Source organism: Bubalus kerabau, chromosome 14, assembly GCF_029407905.1.
Source record: "Bubalus kerabau isolate K-KA32 ecotype Philippines breed swamp buffalo chromosome 14, PCC_UOA_SB_1v2, whole genome shotgun sequence".
Classification (NCBI taxonomy): domain Eukaryota; kingdom Metazoa; phylum Chordata; class Mammalia; order Artiodactyla; family Bovidae; genus Bubalus; species Bubalus kerabau.
In genome coordinates, this window is record NC_073637.1 from 29,921,976 (window position 1) to 29,942,857 (window position 20,882).

At 39.5% G+C, this 20,882-nt stretch overlaps 1 protein-coding gene across 1 annotated transcript in view; it reads left to right on the forward strand.

The window, feature by feature from the left end:
- The window catches only part of NKAIN3 (sodium/potassium transporting ATPase interacting 3), a 305,096-nt gene that overhangs the window by 159,428 nt on the left and 124,786 nt on the right, over positions 1 to 20,882 (forward strand). Inside the window, exon 4 of the mRNA XM_055546386.1 lies at positions 11,900 to 12,097. Coding sequence (XP_055402361.1) covers positions 11,900 to 12,097 — 198 coding nt within the window. The remainder of the gene's footprint in view (positions 1 to 11,899; positions 12,098 to 20,882) is intronic.

Consider the following 20,882-nt stretch of genomic DNA (forward strand, 5'->3'; position numbering starts at 1 on the left):
AGTGTAGGCACATAACAAATATTTGTTAATTAAATCTGTATCTACATCTTCTAACATCTTTAGTCTTAACTTGTTATTCTTTTTAAATTTTTGAACAGTGTGCTTTGTTCATTAATTCTCAGGCTTTCTTCTTTTCTACTCTGAATATTTAATGGCATAAAATTTCCCCTGAATTTCATTTTATGTACATTTCACAAGTTCTGAAAAGTAATTTTTTAATATATTCTTCTGTAGTAGTACTTGACTAAAAAATAAACTTGTGTTATGTACTTTGGCACTACATGAATTAACTAATTTTTTTTTTTTTTTTTGCTATCAATCACTAATCCTTATAAGTGTTTATCTCTCAGTTATGTCCATCTCTTTGCTACCCCATAGACTATAGCCCTGGAGAAGGCAATGGCACCCCACTCCAGTACTCTTGCCTGGAAAATCCCATGGACGGAGGAGCCTGGTGGGCTGCAGTCCATGGGGTTGCGCAGAGTCGGACACGACTGAGCGATTTCACTTTGACTTTTCACTTTCATGCATTGGAGAAGGAAATGGCAACCTACTCCAGTGTTCTTGCCTGGAGAATTCCAGGGACGGGGGAGCCTGGTGGGCTGCTGTCTATGGGGTAGCACAGAGTCGGACACGACTGAAGTGACTTAGCAGCAGCAGCAGCAGACTATAGCCCACCAGGATCCTCTGTTCATGGGATTCTCCAGGCAAGAATATTGGAGTCGGTTGCTCTTCCCTTCTGCAGGGGATCTTCCCGACCCAGGGACTGAACTTGAGTCTCCTGCATTGGAGGCAGATTCTTTACTGTCTGAGCCACCAGGGAAGCCCAAATCCTTAAATCCTTATAAGAATCAAATAGTTTCATTATAATTTGTAATTAAAAAAAAATTCTTTCATTTCTTCTATCTTTGTTTACCTGACATCAGTTATATAGCTTTACTTCATTGACTTGGTTATCTTGAAACATAATGCCTTCTGGAAAGGCAAAATAAATGCTTAATTATTTCCCTTAGTCACTCATTTTTCAAACAAAATTTGTTTTTTATAATTAATAAACTTTGTTTTGTAAAGCAGTCATAACAAAATTGAATGGATATCTCAGAGAAGGTGTTACATAGCTCCTTTAACTATTACCAGTGAGTTTTTCTGCCTTTCTTTTTTTGAGTATTATGGAATCACAGGTTTTTATTAATCCAGTGTGTTTCATTGGCCTCAATCATTATTCTTTTTAATGTTCAAATTATCACAACTTTAGCCAGTTATTGACCCCTCATACTAGCTCCTACATCCTTTTATACACCATAACCCATACATTTTTGAATTTTCTTTATTTCTAGCTCAAAAAATGTTCCACACTCTGCTTATTGCTTCCTGTACCACAGCTGGATTTAGCCTTTCTCCAAGGAATTACCTTGGTTCTTCTTAGTGAGGGGTTGTTTTAAAGAACATAAACCAGAAGTTATTGCTATTGGGGTAACACTGTTTCTAAGCCACTCCAGTGGCCAGAGTTCACACACACACACACACACACACACATACACATTCTATACAGTGATTTTAAATTTTGAGTACACTTTGATATTTTCAGTTCAATTTTAACATCACATTTTTTTTTAGCAGTGGTACAATTTTACTTACATGTTTAAAGTGCCATGCCTACAGTACCGAACCTTCAAAGACTAAGGAAATAGAGCTTATATTAATCCTTTAAATAAAACAGTGAATATATACACTTATAAACTAAAACTGTACTAAACCTAAAATTCAGCTAATCCAGATACAAATATAAATAAAAGACTCAGCAATAGAGTTATTTTTATCAACTACTCTTTATTCTAGGACTAAGGTACTCAAATGAGTGAATTAAAAGATCAGAACAAAATAACTGAATGCAAACATTATCCATTTTAATGAAAATTATATAGTTAGCAGTATGACTGAATGTACTAGAGCCTCAACTCAGAACATGATAATAGTTGTGTAGGTAACATCAGGATGAAATTTAAATGAACTGATTTCATCCATCTTAAGATTAATTCACCGACTCAATGGACTTGAGTTTGGGCAAACTCCGAGATAGTAAAGGACAGGGAAGCCTGGCATGCTGCAGTTCATGGGATTGCAAAGAGTTGGACACAACTTAGCAACTGAACAACAAGATTAATTCATAATGGGCAATATTTTAGTTCTTATTTATAAACTAAGAAATAGTGATGGTGAAATATATTACTAAAATTTATGCTACCAACATGAAGAGCATTAGATTTTTTGTTTCCCAAATCACAGTATTTACACTTGTTTTTCCTTGATCTCGTAACTGTCTCTTTTCTCTTACACTAAAAATCCTTATTTCCAACACTGTTTAGTGTGATTACGTATTTGTTTTAACCCACATTTAAGGAAAATGGCTTGAGATGGCAAATTGATAAAAATACACTGGTGAATGTTATTTTTGTCCTTTCCCCCTTTACAGGGCTGGGGTGCCCACTCCTTAGCTGTTGAATTATTGGCTGCTGATGCCTCAGAGCTGCCCTATTCTTCAGAGAGCTGCCAGCAGCAGATGGGCTCAATCAGAAACTTGAATCCTCCTGCATTCATCTCTTGTCTCCACACTCTCTTCTACCTCCAAAATATATCTCTGCTCTCTGTTCTGCCCCCTATGCTGCTGCCATCTTTCTCCAGATTCCCTGACCTGCTATAGTAACCACCTTACTATCTTCCACTTTTGTTCCAGGCAAATCCATTCCCTATACAATTCTTAGAGTCATCTTCAAAAAAAAAATGCAAAGCAGGTGATATCAGTCTTTGACCTCCCACCTGGATTTGAGTAAAATTCAGACTCTTTTTTTAAAGTTAATTTTTATTGGAGTATAGTTGCTTCACAACATTGTGTCAGTTTCCATTGCATACAGCAGAGTGAATCAGCTACACATGTGTGTGTATATACACATATACCCCCTCTTTTTTGGATTTCTTTCCCATTTAGGTGGCCACAGAGCACTAAGTAGGGTTCCCTGATGTATACAGTAGGTTCTCATTAGCTATCTATTCTGTACACAGTATTGTTAGCGTATAATGTCACTCCTAGTCTCCCGATTCATCCACCACCACCCCAGCCTCTATCATAACTTATTCCTTGTATCTTCAGTCTTTTCTTATACCACTTCTGTGCTCACTTCAGCTTCCCTCCATCTACGTGGACCCTCAGTCAGTCCCTGGAACACTTAAACCTCTTTGCCATCTCATGAGCTTTGTACTAGCAGTTCTGTTTGCATGTGACATTCTTTCTGCAAATCTTCACATCTTCTGGTTCTTCCTCAAACAACAGGCCTTAGCCTAATATCAACCATCAGAGAGGTCTCCTCTGCCACCTTGTATGAAATAACTCCAGCCTCATCACAGTCACTCTCCATCACATTATTCCCTTTATATTAATTTTTACAATGTATAATTACTTTGTCTGCTTAATTGTTTACTTTGTTACTTATTTTCTCCACTAGAATATAAGTTCCATGAGGGAAAGAATAAGATCTAATGTTCACTTAAATCCCAGTGCATAGCTCATTTTAGAAACTCCATTCATATCCATCTAATAGATGGATGAGACTTCACAACTTTCTGAAGTGGTTCAGTCTAGGGAATTAAGGTCAAGATTCAAGACAAAAAGCTTGATTACTCTTAGCTCTGCCTCTGGCTTCTGATCAATGGTAAACAATGGGAAAGCCCTAGAAGTACCTAGTTGTAAGGATGAAAAATAGAAAATCAAAATGATCCATGTCTGCTCCTCACTCTGCTGTTCTTTATATTCGACACCAGTGGCATAATCCTAAATAATTATGACATGCCCATGGCTTACAGGAAGTGTTCTTTAAGAAAGCAACGGCAAATGACTAACACTTTCCAGTGGAAAACCTTTGAAGTTTATCTCTAAGGGTTGCTTTTAATATAGGAAAATAGCATAGAGTTTTTGATATATTTGAACTGATGCTAAGTCTTTGTATAATGGGCTCCACACACTTAAACCTCTCTACAAGCACAGTGTTTATCCTTTATTATTAGATCTACAGTACTCTTGGAAATATTTGATGCTTCACTGAAAAGAAAATTATTAGAAGTATAGTACAGTTGTTTTCACTTTTCTAATTCTTATTCTGAGATAAACAGTATTTCAAAAGAAGTTTCAACTGACATGAATTTTATTATATAAATGTAAACTCAAAGCTAACTCTAAAATTGAGCAAAATCTATTTTCTTAAATACATGTGTACTTCTCTTCAAGGTCACATTTTCACTTCCACATGGGCTGGTTTATGACAAAAGAAAGTGAAAAGACAAAGAGAGTAGATAACCATACAAAACTGGTTTCAAGGACCCTTCCAGTCACAACTAAGGAGGAAGGGGAAAAAATGATTAGTAGTAGTTGGGAGTCCATTTCTAGAAATAGAGAGGATTAGCTAAAATTGAATTAAACACATACCAAAAAAGCAGATAGTTAAAAGAAAAGACTAAGAGAGAGACTAGATCTTTGATTAATGAAAAATTATATAGTGGTCTACTATAATAGGGAGAAGGCAATGGTGCCCCACTCCAGTACTCTTGCCTGGAAAATCCCATGGATGGAGGAGCCTCGTGGGCTGCCGTCTATGGGGTCGCACAGAGTCAGACATGACTGAGCGACTTCACTTTCACTTTTGGCTTTCATGCATATGAGAAGGAAATGGCAACCCACTCCAGTGTTCTTGCCTGGAGAATCCCAGGGACGTGGGAGCCTGGTGGGCTGCCGTCTATGGGGTCGCACAGAGTCAGACACGACTGAAGCGACTTAGCAGCAGCAGCAGCCACTGTAATATGAATATTGAATTTTTCAGGATGTGAACTGGTTCCAATACTGTGACTACACGTACTGCCAATAAAAGTGGGCAGTCATGTCTACCTCATAATGAACATTTCAAAAAATGCTAGAAGGCTTTTTTTCTTAACGAGTACTTTAAGAGAATGGGAACGACTTTGATATTCAAGGTTGAGATGAAAGGACATTTAAACATTTAGTATTTAGTTGGGTAGATATTCAGGGAAAAGCAGATACTCTGGAATAATTTTCTTTTAAGTCATAATCTGGTGAGTGTGAGCACGTGTATGGATTGACCCTTGTTCTCCTTTTCCACCCTGGAAGCCGGCATCCCATGTTCTTACTACCTGGAGTCCCAACTTCATGAAAAACACCAAATCTCTCTTCTCAATCCAGTCAATTCCTTGAAATCCAATTTTTCACTCCCAGTGCTCTTCTGGCATTGTATTTGTAAAGCCCCCATTGGCCCACCAAACAGAAAATTCAATATGTGCTGTTTCGTCTCTGGCTTTACCAACTTCCCTTAAGTTCTTACTCCAGTTGACCTTGACATGCTCTCTTTCCCCAGGTTGTCCTGATACCTCCCAAACCCTTCATCTTTCTTCTCTCTCTCCTTGCTTTCTTTCTCCTTGTTTTACACACTGTCCCTTGGTAATCATATACACTCACAGAAATCCAAATACCATTATCTATGTCAATTTTCTTAACCATGGTGTGCTTCAATTCTCAGATAATCTGATTCCAAGAAATAGCATTTAAGCAAGAATGTTATTTCCAAGAAATAACAATTAATAACATGAATTATTTGTCAGTCTGTTCAGTCGCTCAGTCATGTCCAACTCTTTGCGACCCTATGAATTGCAGCATGCCAGACAGCACACCAGGCCTCCCTGTCCATCACCAACTCCCGGAGTTTACTCAGACTCACATCCATCCAGTCAGTGATGCCATCCAGCCATCTCATCCTCTGTCGTCCCCTTCTCCTCCTGCCCCCAATCCCTCCCAGCATCACAGTCTTATCCAATGAGTCAACTCTTTGCATGAGGTGGCCAAAGTACTGGAGTTTCAGCTTTAGCATCATTCCTTCCAAAGAAATCCCAGGGCTGATCTCCTTCAGAATGCATGGTTAGATCTCCTTGCAGTCCAAGGGACTCTCAAGAGTCTTCTCCAATACCACAGTTCAAAAGCATCAATTCTTCGGCGCTCAGCCTTCTTCATAGTCCAACTCTCACATCCATACATGACCACAGGAAAAACCATAGCCTTGACTAGATGGACCTTTGTTGGCAAAGTAATGTCTCTGCTTTTGAATATGCTATCTAGGTTGGTCATAACTTTCCTTCCAAGGAGTAAGCGTCTTTTAATTTCATGGCAGCAATCACCATCTGCAGTGATTTTGGAGCCCAAAAAAATAAAGTCTGACACTGTTTCCCCGTCTATTTCCCATGAAGTGATGGGACCAGATGCCATGATCTTCGTTTTCTGAATGTTGAGCTTTAAGCCAACTTTTTCACTCTCCTCTTTCACTTTCATCAAGAGGCTTTTGAGTTCCTCTTCACTTTCTGCCATAAGGGTGGTGTCATCTGCATATCTGAGGTTATTGATATTTCTCTCAGCAATCTTGATTCCAGCTTGTGCTTCTTCCAGCCCAGCATTTCTCATGATGTACTCTGCATATAAGTTAAATAAGCAGGGTGACAATATACAGCCTTGACGTACTCCTTTTCCTATTTGGAACCAGTCTGTTGTTCCATGTCCAATTCTAACCGTTTCTTCCTGATCTGCATACAGATTTCTCAAGAGGCAGGTCAGGTGGTCTGGTATTCCCATCTCTTTCAGAATTTTCCACAGTTTATTATGATCCACACAGTCAAAGGCTTTGGCATAGTCAATAAAGCAGAAATAGATGTTTTTCTGGAACTCTCTTGCTTTTTCCATGATCCAGGGGATGTTGGCAATTTGATCTCTGGTTCCTCTGCCTTTTCTAAAAGCAGCTTGAACATCAGAAAGTTCACGGTTCACATATTGCTGAAGCCTGGCTTGGAGAATTTTGAGCATTACTTTACTAGCATGTGAGATGAGTGCAATTGTGCAGTAGTTTGAGCATTCTTTGGCATTTCCTTTCTTTGGGATTGGAATGAAAACTGATCTTTTCCAGTCCTGTGGGCACTGCTGAGTTTTCCAAATTGGCTGGCATATTGAGTGCAGCACTTTCACAGCATCATCTTTCAGGATCTGAAATAGCTCAACTGGAATTCCATCACCTCCACTAGCTTTGTTCATAGTGATGCTTTCTAAGGCCCACTTGACTTCACATCCCAGGATGTCTGGCTCTAGGTCAGTGATCACTTCATCGTGATTATCTGGGTCGTGAAGATATTTTTTTGTACAGTTCTTCTGTGTATTCTTGCCACCTCTTCTTAATATCTTCTGCTTCTGTTAGGTCCATACCATTTCTGTCCTTTATCGAGCCCATCTTTGCATGAAATGTCCCCTTGGTATCTCTAATTTTCTTGAAGAGATCTCTAGTCTTTCCCATTCTGTTGTTTTCCTCTATTTCTTTGCATTGATTGCTGAGGAAGGCTTTCTTATCTCTTCTTGCTATTCTTTGGAACTCTGCATTCAGATGCTTATATCTTTCCTTTTCTCCTTTGCTTTTCGCTTCTCTTCTTTTCACAGATATTTGTAAGGTCTCCCCAGACAGCCATTTTGCTTTTTTGCATTTCTTTTCCATGGGGATGATCTTGATCCCTGTCTCCTCTACAGTGTCACGAACCTCATTCCATAGTTCATCAGGCACTCTATCTATCAGATCTAGGCCCTTAAATCTATTTTTCACTTCCACTGTATAATCATAAGGGATTTGATTTAGGTCATACCTGAATGGTCTACTGGTTTTCCCCACTTTCTTCAATTTAATTATTTATAATTATTTTTAATATTATTTTAGCACTTACCTGTGTATTTCAGAACTGACAGTTTTGATATGATAACCAAAAGTGTCAAAAAAGAACAATCTTCTACATTTTCTGCATTTATTTCTTTGTTTACTTGTCTTTATTTAAAACTTGCAGTTTTCTGAGTTGCATTTTCTCTGACATGCCTCTCATAGGAAATTGAGTTTATTATGTGTTAAGGTGTTTTTTAATGTTTGAAATCTAACTGCTAAAGGAGATAGAAATCATACACAAACTTGTAGTAAAATTTTATACCAAATTTAAGTAAGAGGCTTGAATTTTAAATATCACTTGATGCTACTGATGTTCTCATTCAAATTTTATACAGTCATTGCAAAGAATAGTACAGTTTATAAATATATTATGTGTGTGCGTGTGCATGCTCAATCACTCAGTTGTGTCTGACTCTTTGCGACCCCAAGGTCTGTCACCTGCCAGGCTCCTCTACACATGGAATTTTCCAGATATGAATAATGGAACAGATTCCCACTTCCTTCTCCAGGATGAACCCAGGGATTGAACTTGAGTCTCCTACATTACAGGCAGATTCTTTACTGCTGAGCCACCTGGGAAGCCCATAATTATGTTGTAGTCCCAACAAATTGAGAACCACACTGAGACATTTCTATGAGTGTAACAAATATGTATCGTTAGTTCATAAATTCACTTTTTTGTTTTATTTGGGTAAAATAAATTTTAGTCAAAGTCATATTAAAAGGAACTTACTGTCAGTCCTGCATTAGAAAAGGCAAGAGGTAAGGGTAAGAATGCTTAAAGAGTAGAGATTGCTATGAGTTTTGAGATAACACTTATTTATCCTGAACCTAATGAATTCTATTAAAATCAAAAATAATAGTTCGTCTGCAGTGACCAAGACTAACTCTAAGAGATTAAATCTGATGGCTAGCAAAGAGGATAGCATGCAGTTTGCCTGCAGGTAAATTGCCTTGCGTGAAACTGAATTCACTAGCGAAAGCAATTATTTTTCTATAATACTTTCCCTCCAGAGGGTAACTGCAAATGATACATATAGCCAACCAACACCTAAAAACAGGATGATGTAAAATGTCTTATTATCCATAAAATGCTGTAACTGTGAAGGTAACTGAATGATATTTGTAGCAAACCAACACCAAAAAAAAAAAAAAGAACATGTTTTATTATTGATCTAATCACAGGCATACTTATAATGGTACTTTGAATTGAGTTGAGGAAAATCTAAAACTGTGGAGTAACTGCCTACTAGCGTGAACTGGAAATGTTCTCACCTCACAATGTGGGAACCACATACAGCAGAGTAACGGGCGACAGCGTCCTCCACTGTCCTTGCTCTGGGGGCTCCCACACTGGTTTTCAGGACCAGCCACCTAGAAGTTCAAGAACTTTCCATTTCACACCAGTTTCCTATAAGTCTGCAGAGTTCCAAACCCAATGTCTCTTCCTTAGGAGTGTCCTATGCCACTCAGGTAAGGACAGTTCTCTAAGTAGCACAGGTATGTACAGAGCATCATTTGTGGGTGCACAATCAGTGGGTGGCCCCTGAGTGGCTGAACAAGAGCCATCTGTGTTCCTTAGGAGTGTCCTATGCCACTCAGGTAAGGACAGTTCTCTAAGTAGCACAGGTATGTACAGAGCATCATTTGTGGGTGCACAATCAGTGGGTGGCCCCTGAGTGGCTGAACAAGAGCCATCTGTGGTACCCACTCAACTCGTCCCCCTGGCACTAGTGACGACAAGCTCGATGGGAGTGGAGGCTGGGAATGGACCCACTCCCGGCTCCTGAATCCTCAGTTCCCCAGCAGATCTATGTCCCAGTCCACCAACTGTGGTCGGTAGGCGCCCTTGCCCTCTGTCCATCCTCACCCTTTCTCCTTCCTGCTCCACACCAGCAGCTGTAATCTTTACTTTATCTGGGAGCCAAGAGTCTGGTTCCTCATCTGTTCTTTTTAAAGTATTGTTTATGACAAAAACATTATAACCTTAGTCCTTCATAGCTGACACTTTGCAGATATGAAAAGGCCACTCTTGAGGTTTAAACATCTGCACGGGTGTCTCTGTTAGGAGTTTCTGGAAGTCTCTTTTGATATGGAAAAGTCAAGGCTTGCCTTCTTTGTTCTTTTGCTCGGCTGTGGTGGCATTTTCTGAAAACAACTAAAGAGGGAGGAACTAGCTCCCTTCAGGGTCTGAGGAATTGTAAAGGGTTGGGCAGGGGAACAGAGGAATGGGAAAGCACCACATCACAGCTGAAAGTACAGACCACATGGGATCGAGTTCTGGGTCTGCCACTACATGCTCTGCTGTGTGCTGTGTCGCTCAGTCATGCCTGACTCTTTGTGACCCCATGGACTGAAGCCCGCCAGGCACCTCTGTCCTTGAGGATTCTCCAGGCAAGAATACTGGGTGGGTTGTCATGCCCTCCTCCAGGGGATCTTCCCAACCCAGGGATTGAACTCAGGTCTCCTGCATTGCAGGAGGATTCTTTACTGTCTGAGCCAGCAGAGAAGCCCAAGAATACTGGAGTGGGTAGCCTATCCCTTCTCAGGGTATCTTCTCAACCCAGAAATGGAACCAGAGTCTCCTGCATTGCAGGCAGATTCTTTACCAGCTAAGCTACCAGGGAAACCCCACCATACATAGGAAGTTCTTTTGATTTATTTATTAATGAGGTTGGGCACTTTATTTTTCCTTTCTGTGACTGTTCCTCATCTGCTTTATTTTTTTTTTATGATTTCTATACAACAACTACCACGAACCTGGTGTCTTAAACAATAGAAGTGTATATTCTCATAGTTCTGGAGGCCAGAAGTCTGAAATCAGTTTCACTGGACTGAAATCAAGATGCTGCCAGGGCCAGGCTCCCCCTGGAGTTTTAGGCATAATCTTCTCTTGTCTCTCCCAGCTTCTGGTGGTGGTCAGCATTCCTGTGGCCATATCGCTCCAATTGTTGCCTCCATGGTCACCCTGTGGTTCAGTTCTTCCTTGTGTCTAGCATCCCTTTGCTTCCCTCTTAAAAGGAAACGTGATTGTCTTTAGGGCTCATCAGTTAATCCAGAATAATCCCCCCATTTCATGATCCTTACCACAATCATAGCTACAAAGTCCTATTCTTGCTGTATAAGGTAGAATTCACAGATTCCAGGGAGTTGGATATAAATGTGATTTGGGGGGACCATTATTCAACTACTATAAGTTAGGATGATGATACCTGCATGAATGCATAATATATGGAAAGTGCTTAGAACAATGTCTCGCAGGCAAAGAAACTCTCTCAGTACACGTTACCATTATGGTGATACCAGTGGCAATGGAGCAATAAGAAAACAGAGAAGAAAATCCCAATGTGGACAATATAATTGAAGGGAGGGGTGGGATGAATTGGGAGATTGGAATTGACATATATGCACTACTGATGTTGTTTAAGGGCCTCCCCGGTGGCTCAGAGGTTAAAGCATCTGCCTGCAATGCGGGAGACCTGGGTTCGATCCCTGGGTCAGGAAGATGCCCTGGAGAAGGAAATGGCAACCCACTCCAGTATTCTTGCCTGGAGAATCCCATGGATGGAGGAGCCTGGTGGGCTACAGTCCACGGGGATGTTGTTTATAAAGTAGAGAAGTAATGAGAACCTACTGTATAGCACAGGCAACTCTACTAAATGCTCTGTGGAGACCTAAATGGGAAGGAAATTCAAGGAGGAGGAGATATATGTACACATGTGGCTGAGTCACTTTGGTGTGCAGCAGAAACTGAAACAACACTGTAAATCAACAATAGTCCAATTAAAAAACTAAATAAATAGGCATATGAATTTTTAAACAAATATATCATCTCTGAATTTTCAATGTTGTGCTAACCTTATAGTGTTATCATTCAAAGAATTACATCTCCCCATTGAATAACTATAACCCATATGAAAATAAGCTATTTCATTCGTATGACACATGCAGTCATGTTAGGTTTGTCTTTCGTCATTCTTTACCTGGAATTTAAACCATTTCAGGAATTTCATTCATCCTGAATTCTTCCTAAGGTGAAAGCCGAAGATGCGATGTAATATGTTTGTCTCCTTTCTCTGTCTTGTCTCCTGCCCGCCTAGGATACAGACCTAATGACATTCAACATCTCTGTGCACCGGTCATGGTGGCGGGAACACGGGCCCGGCTGTGTCCGAAGAGTACTGCCCCCGTCAGCCCACGGCATGACGGACGATTACACGTATGTCTCTGTCACCGGCTGCATTGTGGACTTCCAGTACCTGGAGGTCATCCACAGTGCCGTCCAAATCCTACTCTCTGTAAGTATCACATCTGTGTCACTGTCGGATCTGGACTCTCTTTAATGTCATTTTGTATCTAAATCTTCCATCCATGCTCTCCTGGTAGATAATGCCATAGATAAGTACACAGAGAACATCCTTTAAACAATGGAAATAACAGTAATGATGCTAACATTTGTTATGCTTGATGGCAGTTTATGTCTTTTTCCTCTTGATATCCAGACATTTTTTCTAGAACCAGTTAGTTACTGTAGTTTCTAACTTGAAATGCAATCCACATAATTCAGTGGAATAGTATCCCTGTCCTCCAGAAATGGTGACTGTCCATTCGGTGCCATGGGTTCTTCCTCTAATACACTTCTACTACAGTTACTACTCCTAATGCATTCTTTTACTAATGCCCATGCGTTCTGGAGAAAGAAGGATGGAAAAATGCCCAATGTCTTTCTCAATCTAATAAAACTCATATTTCCAATAATTATTCCTTAAGAAAACAAATTCCTCCAGAGAGTCCTACACATGTTAATGCCTAAAATTGGTTGTGAGGATACAGTTCCATTTAGAGAAATAGAGAGGAAATGGCTTGAAAAGACCACACAAAGCCTATATGCTGGGAATTCCTTAAAGATATTTTCTTTCCACCAGACTGCCCCACCCACAGTTTGATCACACTGTGGAGTGGAATTAATTTAAGGTATATACAATCATCAAGAATTCTTTTCCTTTGAGATCCAACAAGGATTTGGTGTTCTTTTGAGTCAATATATGATAAAGTCATTCTCACAGTGCTTTTCACATGAACCAACCACTCCAGTTCTTCTGTTCCAACGGGTTAGAGTCAGAATAAGAGACTCAGGTTCAATAATAAATAAATAGATGATAGAAGTGTAAGAGGTATATGTCAATGAAGAATGGACTTGGAATCATTTCCAGAAAGAACTTTAGGAGTCCTTGTAACACTTCCTGTAACCATTATCTACTGCTGTGTAACAAACCACTCCAATATATAATTACAGAAAACAATATCAGTATGTTGCTTTGAGTTTTGTGGGTGAGGAATCTAGGCAGTTCTGCTTCACAGGATACTGGCTAGGGTCACTCATGTAAACTTTTCAACCAGGAGCTTTGCTGGGGTTACACTATTCTAGATGTCCTCACTCATATGTCTGGGGCTGGCTGTTGACCCACATTCTCCTCCACATGGCTTGTCTTTTTGAAGAAAACTTGAGAGGCTTTCTTACAGCCAGTGAGCTGGGTTCCAATAAAAGAAGCCCAACATGGAAGCATTTATCTAGCCTTTTCTTGAGAGTAAAGCCTACTAATGTCCCATTGGCTATAGCAAATCATGTGATCAAGCCCAGCAGTATTGTGGGAGGGGCCTCTAGAAAGGTGAACATACTAGGAGCCATGGCTCATTTGGAGCCGTCAGCGTGCTAGTCTTACCCTCCTTTACAGAATGTATTAATTATTGTTCTTTAAACCACATATGTTAAGGTCTAAAAGAGTATTTTAGAGCATGTTTGAATCATAATTTTCTAGAAAGACTAAAGACTTGAACATAAAACTCCAAAGATCTTTTCGTTTCCTAGTTCAATGAAAAGCAAATTCTACACTGAATTCAAACAAAGAGGCTGGACCTCAATGATAAGGAATTTTCTTTCAAAGATGTAACAGGGAATCTGATTATTCTTGGTTTCTGTATGTTTGTCATCACTTGTCAATATATGTTTATCAATCTTTCTGTATTCTCTGGTCTTTCTTTACTCTCCTGGAAGTTACCTATGGAATTGTGGCAAAATATATGTTTAAATCTTTGGATTGAAAAAAAAAACAACATGGAGGCAAATTTTCTTTAAAATGTTTTCAACCTACTCTAAGGTGAAACAGTACTCTATCATATTTTAGATTCTAACGGTTCTTAGTCAATTTTTTAACATTGAAACATTTTTCTAGAATCATTCGTATATGAACAGATTCCCCGTCTTTAAAAAAATTCACAGAAAATTGCTAAACCATTTTGTGGAGTGATGACATGATTTCCAAGTTTTCATAATGCAGCAGAATGCTGTAGAATCAAAAAGTTGTTTCTCCATAGTAACTCCAATTCAAATGAACAGCAAGGTGTAAGTATTTATTTGATAAGAAACTGAACTGACACATAGAAAACTACATTAGAGAAAAGCACTAAATAAAGTGTATGTTGCCACCTAAAAGTACTTGTCATTCATGAATGAATTCCTCGGCATATGAGTTTACTGAACGTTCAGAACTGTCCACTGCACACATAATCCTCATTATATTATTCAGCCTTCCAGCAGTAAAAATATTAGCTGCTGATCTCTGACTTTTCTTGTATAATATACCTGCCAGACAACAATTTCAATATTTTTTCTTTTTTATGTTAAAATGAAAGGTATCCTGACTTTGTCTCACAGCAAAATAACTATGTATTATTGTTGTGGTTGATTACATATGGTTTTCTTGTATTTTCTATCTATTTCATATGAATATGTTTACAATGATTAGAACTTGGATTTTTTTTAAAAATCCAATGATATGTAAATGCTTCCTGTATCAGTCACTTAGCATGTGCTAAAATGTCAATCTTATTTCTGGGGAAAAACAAGAGGTGATGGTTGTAAGATTTAACAGCCCGTGCTGCTTGGGTAACTGCTAGGTAAACAGGCAAAGGACTCTGAGATGGGGCGAGTCCCAGGGGCCCTACTGCTGCAAGGGTTACCCTTACAATTGCTGGAGGTGCAGAATATCTAGAAGTTCACAGGGAGGAGCCAACAGAGGTGGCTGGGATGGCGGAGGAGGGTTTCAGGGCAGCAGCTCTCTGGCAAGTTGAGATGAAAGTGTTTGAATAACCTACCTATGGATACGTTTCTTCTTCCCACCCCCAACTCTTTATCCACTGGCCACAGTTCACGAGGAGACATCTTTCCTCCGAAAGTTCCAGGATAGGTTTATATAGATAATTAAATAGATAATTAGATAGATCAATAATAGATAATTAGATAAATAGATAATTCATTCAGTTAATTCAAAGAGATAAAAATGTGTGCAGTGAAATCCTCCCTCCTACCCTTGGCCCCACTTGCCTGGATCCCCTCTCTCTGCTCCCCATTGGGCAGCCCAACCCATTTTGTTTTGTTTGTTTAGGGTTATGCATAGGATTCCAAAGTGTCTCTATGTAAATATAAAAAAATGTGATTCTATGTTCTTATTTGCCCCACAAAAGACTGCCTATGATATGCACCTCTCTGAAACTTTACATTTTTTTACTTATTAGATATTTTGGAGCTATTTCCATATCAGCACATCTCTGTTTCATTGTTTATTTTAATGGCCCCCTATTGATAGACACTAGTATTGTTTGACCTCATCTAAATATAATGATTTGGGGTATATATAATATATACAATATATCTAACAAAATATATGATATATAGTATAACATAATATCAACTGTGCATCATAATTATCTATTTTGTAACTATCACACATGTGTTATACTAAATAGCTGTGTACATGTGTCACTGAGAACATTTCCTAGACCTGCCCAGCTCGTGCATCCCCAGGATGTACATTACAGGTGTCCTGCCATATGAGCACACTGTTAATAGAGTTTAACTGAGTCTTTGGTCTGTCTACCTTCCAGAATAAAAGTTCCTTGAAGGATAGAACAGTGTCCTTTTAAATCCTGTTCATTTCTGTGGTCCCAGAGACTAGCAGAGCAATGACACTAAATATTTATGAGTTCTTGTGAATATGAATGAATAAATGACCAACAGACAAGAGATTACAAAGCCTGAAGTAAGTAAACACAAGAAGAAGAATTCATTGATCAAGAACTGGCATGGATGAATGCACAGACAAAATGCTGGAGCCAGAGAGAAGATGCTGATCATTTGGAGGCACTCTTACATCTTCACTTTTACTGTACACTTAGTTATTACTAGATATGTTGTCTTAGTGGACTGCCCAGTCCCGAGGTCAACAGGTCAGTAATAGTGAATATGTAATCTAAGGCACTTTTTAAATTTTAGGATTCCTTATTTGTGGCTAAATAGATCCATATTATATTTATGTTAACTATTGAACAAGGTATTTTAAAGCAGCTCATTTTTATAAATAGTAGACAAATGCTAATCTCTAAACCTTTAAAACTCAACCTTATCTACATCTCATTAAACTCACCTTGTCTTCAACTCTTTGGAGCTGATTTTATATACATATTGTCTGGAACCCTCACTGTCAAGATATTCCCTTTCATATCTGATAGGTGATGAGTCTCATTCTTTAACATCTTTGGAGGTTGTCACCAGGATCAGAGCTGGGGATCAGAGCGCCCTGAGAATTGGTTTTCCGTCACGCCCGTGCTCTTTGCATTGCGTCTATCTAGTCCCGTCATCAGCATTCATCACTATTTTCTGTCTTTCATATCAGACATCTTCAGCTTAAGATAAATGAAAAGTCAAGAGAGAATGGTGAATGATAACAGTAGACCACAAGGTATCCTACAGAATCTGTATTCTCAAAAGGCTGTGTGAGCACTGGCTTTGAGCTCCCTGCGTCATACAGCAAGGAGCTCAAATCTTGTGCTGTGTGGCAGAGGGGAGGGATGGGCTAACAGGTGGGAGGGAGGCTCAAGAAGGAGGGGACTTGTGAATACCTATGACTGATTCATGTTAATGTATGGCAGAAGCCAACACAACATCGTAAAGCAATTATCCTCCTATTAAAAACAAATAAATTTAAATTAAAAAAAAGAAAGTGCAAACAAACAAAAAAGGCTGTGCAAGTATCTATTCCATCTGCTTAGAATACATGGCTCAGTCACGGGAGCTAATAATATTATTGCTAATTCAGTAACGTATGCTCACACAGTATAAGAATTCAAGTCAAATAGTAAGCTTTTGAAATGAGTTCCAATTCCTATCAATTGTATCCCTCCAAAAATGCATGCTAAGTTTTTTCAGTCATGTCTGACTCTTTGCAACCCTGTGGACTGTAGCCCACCAGGCTCCTCTGTCCATGGGATTCTCCAGGCAAGAATACTGGAGTGGGTTGCCATGCCCTCCTCCAGGGGATCTTTCCAACCCAGGGATTCAACTTGCATCTCTTATATCTCCTGCATTGGCATGCGGGTTCTTTACCACCAGCATCACCTGGGAAGCCGACTCCCAAAATGCAAATATCATTAAAAGTGAGTTTCCTTGGGGGGGGGGGGGTCTTATTTCTGAGACAACATTTCATTTATTTAACAAACTGTTAGTATATGCTTAGAGCTACTCTGAGTGCTTTGCAAATATGAACTCGTTTAATCATCAAAATGTACAAGTGAAAAAAAAAATTTGTGTTAGTAGTTAAGTTGTGTCCGACTCTTTGTGACCCTATGGACTATAGCCCGCCAGGCTCCTCTGTCCATGGGATTTCCCAAGAATACTGGAGTAAGTTGCCATTTCCTCTTCCAAGGGATCTTCCCGACCTAGAGATCAAACCCCTGTCACTTATGTCTCCTACATTGGCAGGTGGGTTCTTTACCACTAGCGCCACCTGGGAAGCCTATTTATGGCTGACTAATACCAATCATATAGATACGTTTAATAGTTTTATCTGTTATAGATATGTGTACAATATTTAGCAAATATTTCAGATTTACAGTTCAAATGTAGAAAGACCTCCCATGCACACCAATAAAACCCTAAGTGGAATTTAAGCAATTCATCATCTATTTTGTCTACATATATATATATATATCCATGTTTTGAAAACATCTGGGTCCTTATTAGATGTCTGGTCTTACATAAATCTAGAGTGAATGAAGTCTCTCAGTTGTGTCCGACTCTTTGCGACCCCGTGGACTGTAGCCTACCAGGCTTCTCTGTCCATGGGATTCTCCAGCCAAGAATACTGGAGTGGGTTACCATTTCCTTCTCCAGGGGATCTTCCTGGCCCAGGGATCGAACCCGGGTCTCCCGTATTGGAGGCAGATGCTTTAACCTCTGAGCCACCAGGGAAGCCCCTAATGTTATCTGTCACTTGTACACAGCATCTATGGGTTTGAATAACTTAAAATATGCAAACATTTAAAATTCGTATTCCTCTTATACTGTAGCATTCTCCTTAATGGTATGTGTATGATTGGATTTTATTCTGTATGTTAATCAGTCATCACAGACATTTATGTTTCCAAACACAAATTCATATGATTTCCAAACAATACAATTTAGTCTCCGGAGGCCTAAATGCTCATGGTTATCCCAGACATGTTTGCAGGTCTTCATATATTATTACTGCTCTACTAGTTTCAAATAATCTGCCAAACATTGATTATTAAATGCAGACGTGAGTTATGACATTTGGTAGACTTAAATATGATTTTACCAGAGAAATGTAAAGCTTGATTAGAAATCATATCTAGCACAAAACCATTAATTTAGAAAACCTGAGATATGTTTAATAATTAATCAAGGCAAACATTGTGACTGTAGGCTTATGGAGAAATTAGAAACAAGGAAGTTAATTTTAGTGATGCTTACTTAGCGTAATTTAATGTCATTCAGATGTTTACAGAGGTTTCCTCTTTAGCCTTAGGTAGGAATAATTATTGGGTTGAAAAAAGGCAGTTTTCATGAAAACAAAAGTTAATTCGAAAACATTTACTGTCTTCCTTTAGAAGACAAAGTTGAGTATAGACTGTATACAGAAAATTTATTTTTTAGAGTATAATTGCCTTACACTGTTGTGTTAGCTTCTGCTGTACAACAATGTGAATCAGCTATATGTGCACACATATCCCCTCCCTCTTGAACCTCCCCCAACATCTTCATCCCAGCCCTCTAAGTCATCATATAAAGAAAATCTTGTCACTTTTTGTATTCTTTCTAAATGAAAACAGACAGTACAACATCCATTCAAAAAAATATATGTATATATATACACAAAGGAAACCCCTACACTATACAAAGCACTGTGCTAGGAGATGTGGACATGAGAGGAGGAATTCAAATTTGTTGTGGTTCTACCCATGGTACCAGAGGAGATCAGGCAGGAAATTAAAGGACCATAACATGGCAGAAAATGAGAGAGTTCCACAATTCAGTGTAAGTGCTACTGGGCTCACAAAAGAAAGTAGCATATGGGAAAGCCGTGATATTTTGCTTCACCCTACTCCCCCCCACCCAAAATGTTTGACTCTTGAAAATGAACTCTTTCTTTTTTTAAGGACAAAACTATAATATTTCAAGGACATCCCAAGTGAGTTCCTGGTGGGCTTACAGAAGCATCCATTGTTGCCACCACAGGGATAATTAATAGCTATGAAAATTGAAACAGTTACTTTTCAGGATACGTTAAAAAAAATGTTGTCATCTAGTCACTAAGTTGTGTCTGACACATTTGCGACCCCATGGACTGTAGCCCACCGTGCTACTCTGTCCATGGGATTTCCTGTCCAGGCAAGAATATTGGAGTGGGTTGCCATGCCTGCCTCAAGGGGATCATCCTGACCAAAGAACTGAGTTCATATCTCCTGCATTGCAAATAGGTTTTTTACCATTGAGACACCAGGGCTGCTGCTGCTAAGTCGCTTCAGTTGTGTCCGACTCTGTGCGGCCCCATAGACGGCAGCCCACCAGGCTCCTCCATCCCTGGGATTCTCCAGGCAAGAATACTGGAGTGGGTTGCCATTTCCTTCTCCAATGCATGAAAGCGAAAGTGAAGTCACTCAGTCGTGTCCGACTCCTAGTGACCCCATGGACTGCGCCCTATCAGGCTCCTCCATCCATGGGATTTTCCAGGCAAGAGTACTGGAGTGGGTTGCCATTGCCTTCTCCCATGACACCAGGGAGGCCCACATAGAAATAATCACTTCAGTTCTGTTCAGTTACTCAGTCGTGTCCAATTCATTGCAACTCCATGGACTAAAGCACACCAGGATTTCCTGTTCATCACCAACTCCCAGAGCTTGCTCAAACTCACGTCCATCGAGTAGGTCATGCCATCCTACTATTTCATCTTCTGTCATCACCTTCTCCTCCTGCCTTCAATCTTTCCCAGCATCAGGAAATTTTCCAAAGAGTCAGTCTGTCGCATCAGGTGACCAAAGCATTGGAGCTTCAGCTTCAGCATCAGTCCTTCCAATGAATATTCAGGACTGATCTCCTTTAGGATGGACTGATTTGATCTCCTTGCTGTCCAAGGGACTCTCCAAGAGTCTTCTCCAACACCACAGTTCAAAAGCATCAATTCTTCAGCACTCAGCTTTATTTACTATCCAACTCTCACATCCATACATGACTACTGAAAAAACCACAGCTTTGACTAGATAGACTTTTGTCAGCAAAGCAATGTCTCTGCTTTTTAATATGCTGTCTTGGTTGGTCATAGCTTTTCTTCCAAGGAGCAAGGGTCTTTTAATTTCATGGGTGCAGTCACCATCCGTAGTAATTTTGGAGCCCAAGAATATAAAGTCTGTCACTGTTTCCATTGTTTCCTTATCTATTTGCCATGAAGTTATGGGACCAGATGCCATGATCTTAGTTTTTTGAACATTGAGTTTTAAACCAGCTTTTTCACTCTCCTCTTTCACTTTCATCAAGACACTCTTTAGTTCTTCTTTGCTTTCTGCCATAAGGGTGGTGTCATTTGCATATCTGAGGTAATTTATATTTCTCCTTTCAATCTTGATTCCAATTTATGCTTCATCCAGCCCAGCATTTCACATGATGTCCTCTGCATATAAGTTAAATAAGCAGAGTGACAATATACAGCCTTGACATACTCCTTTCCCAAT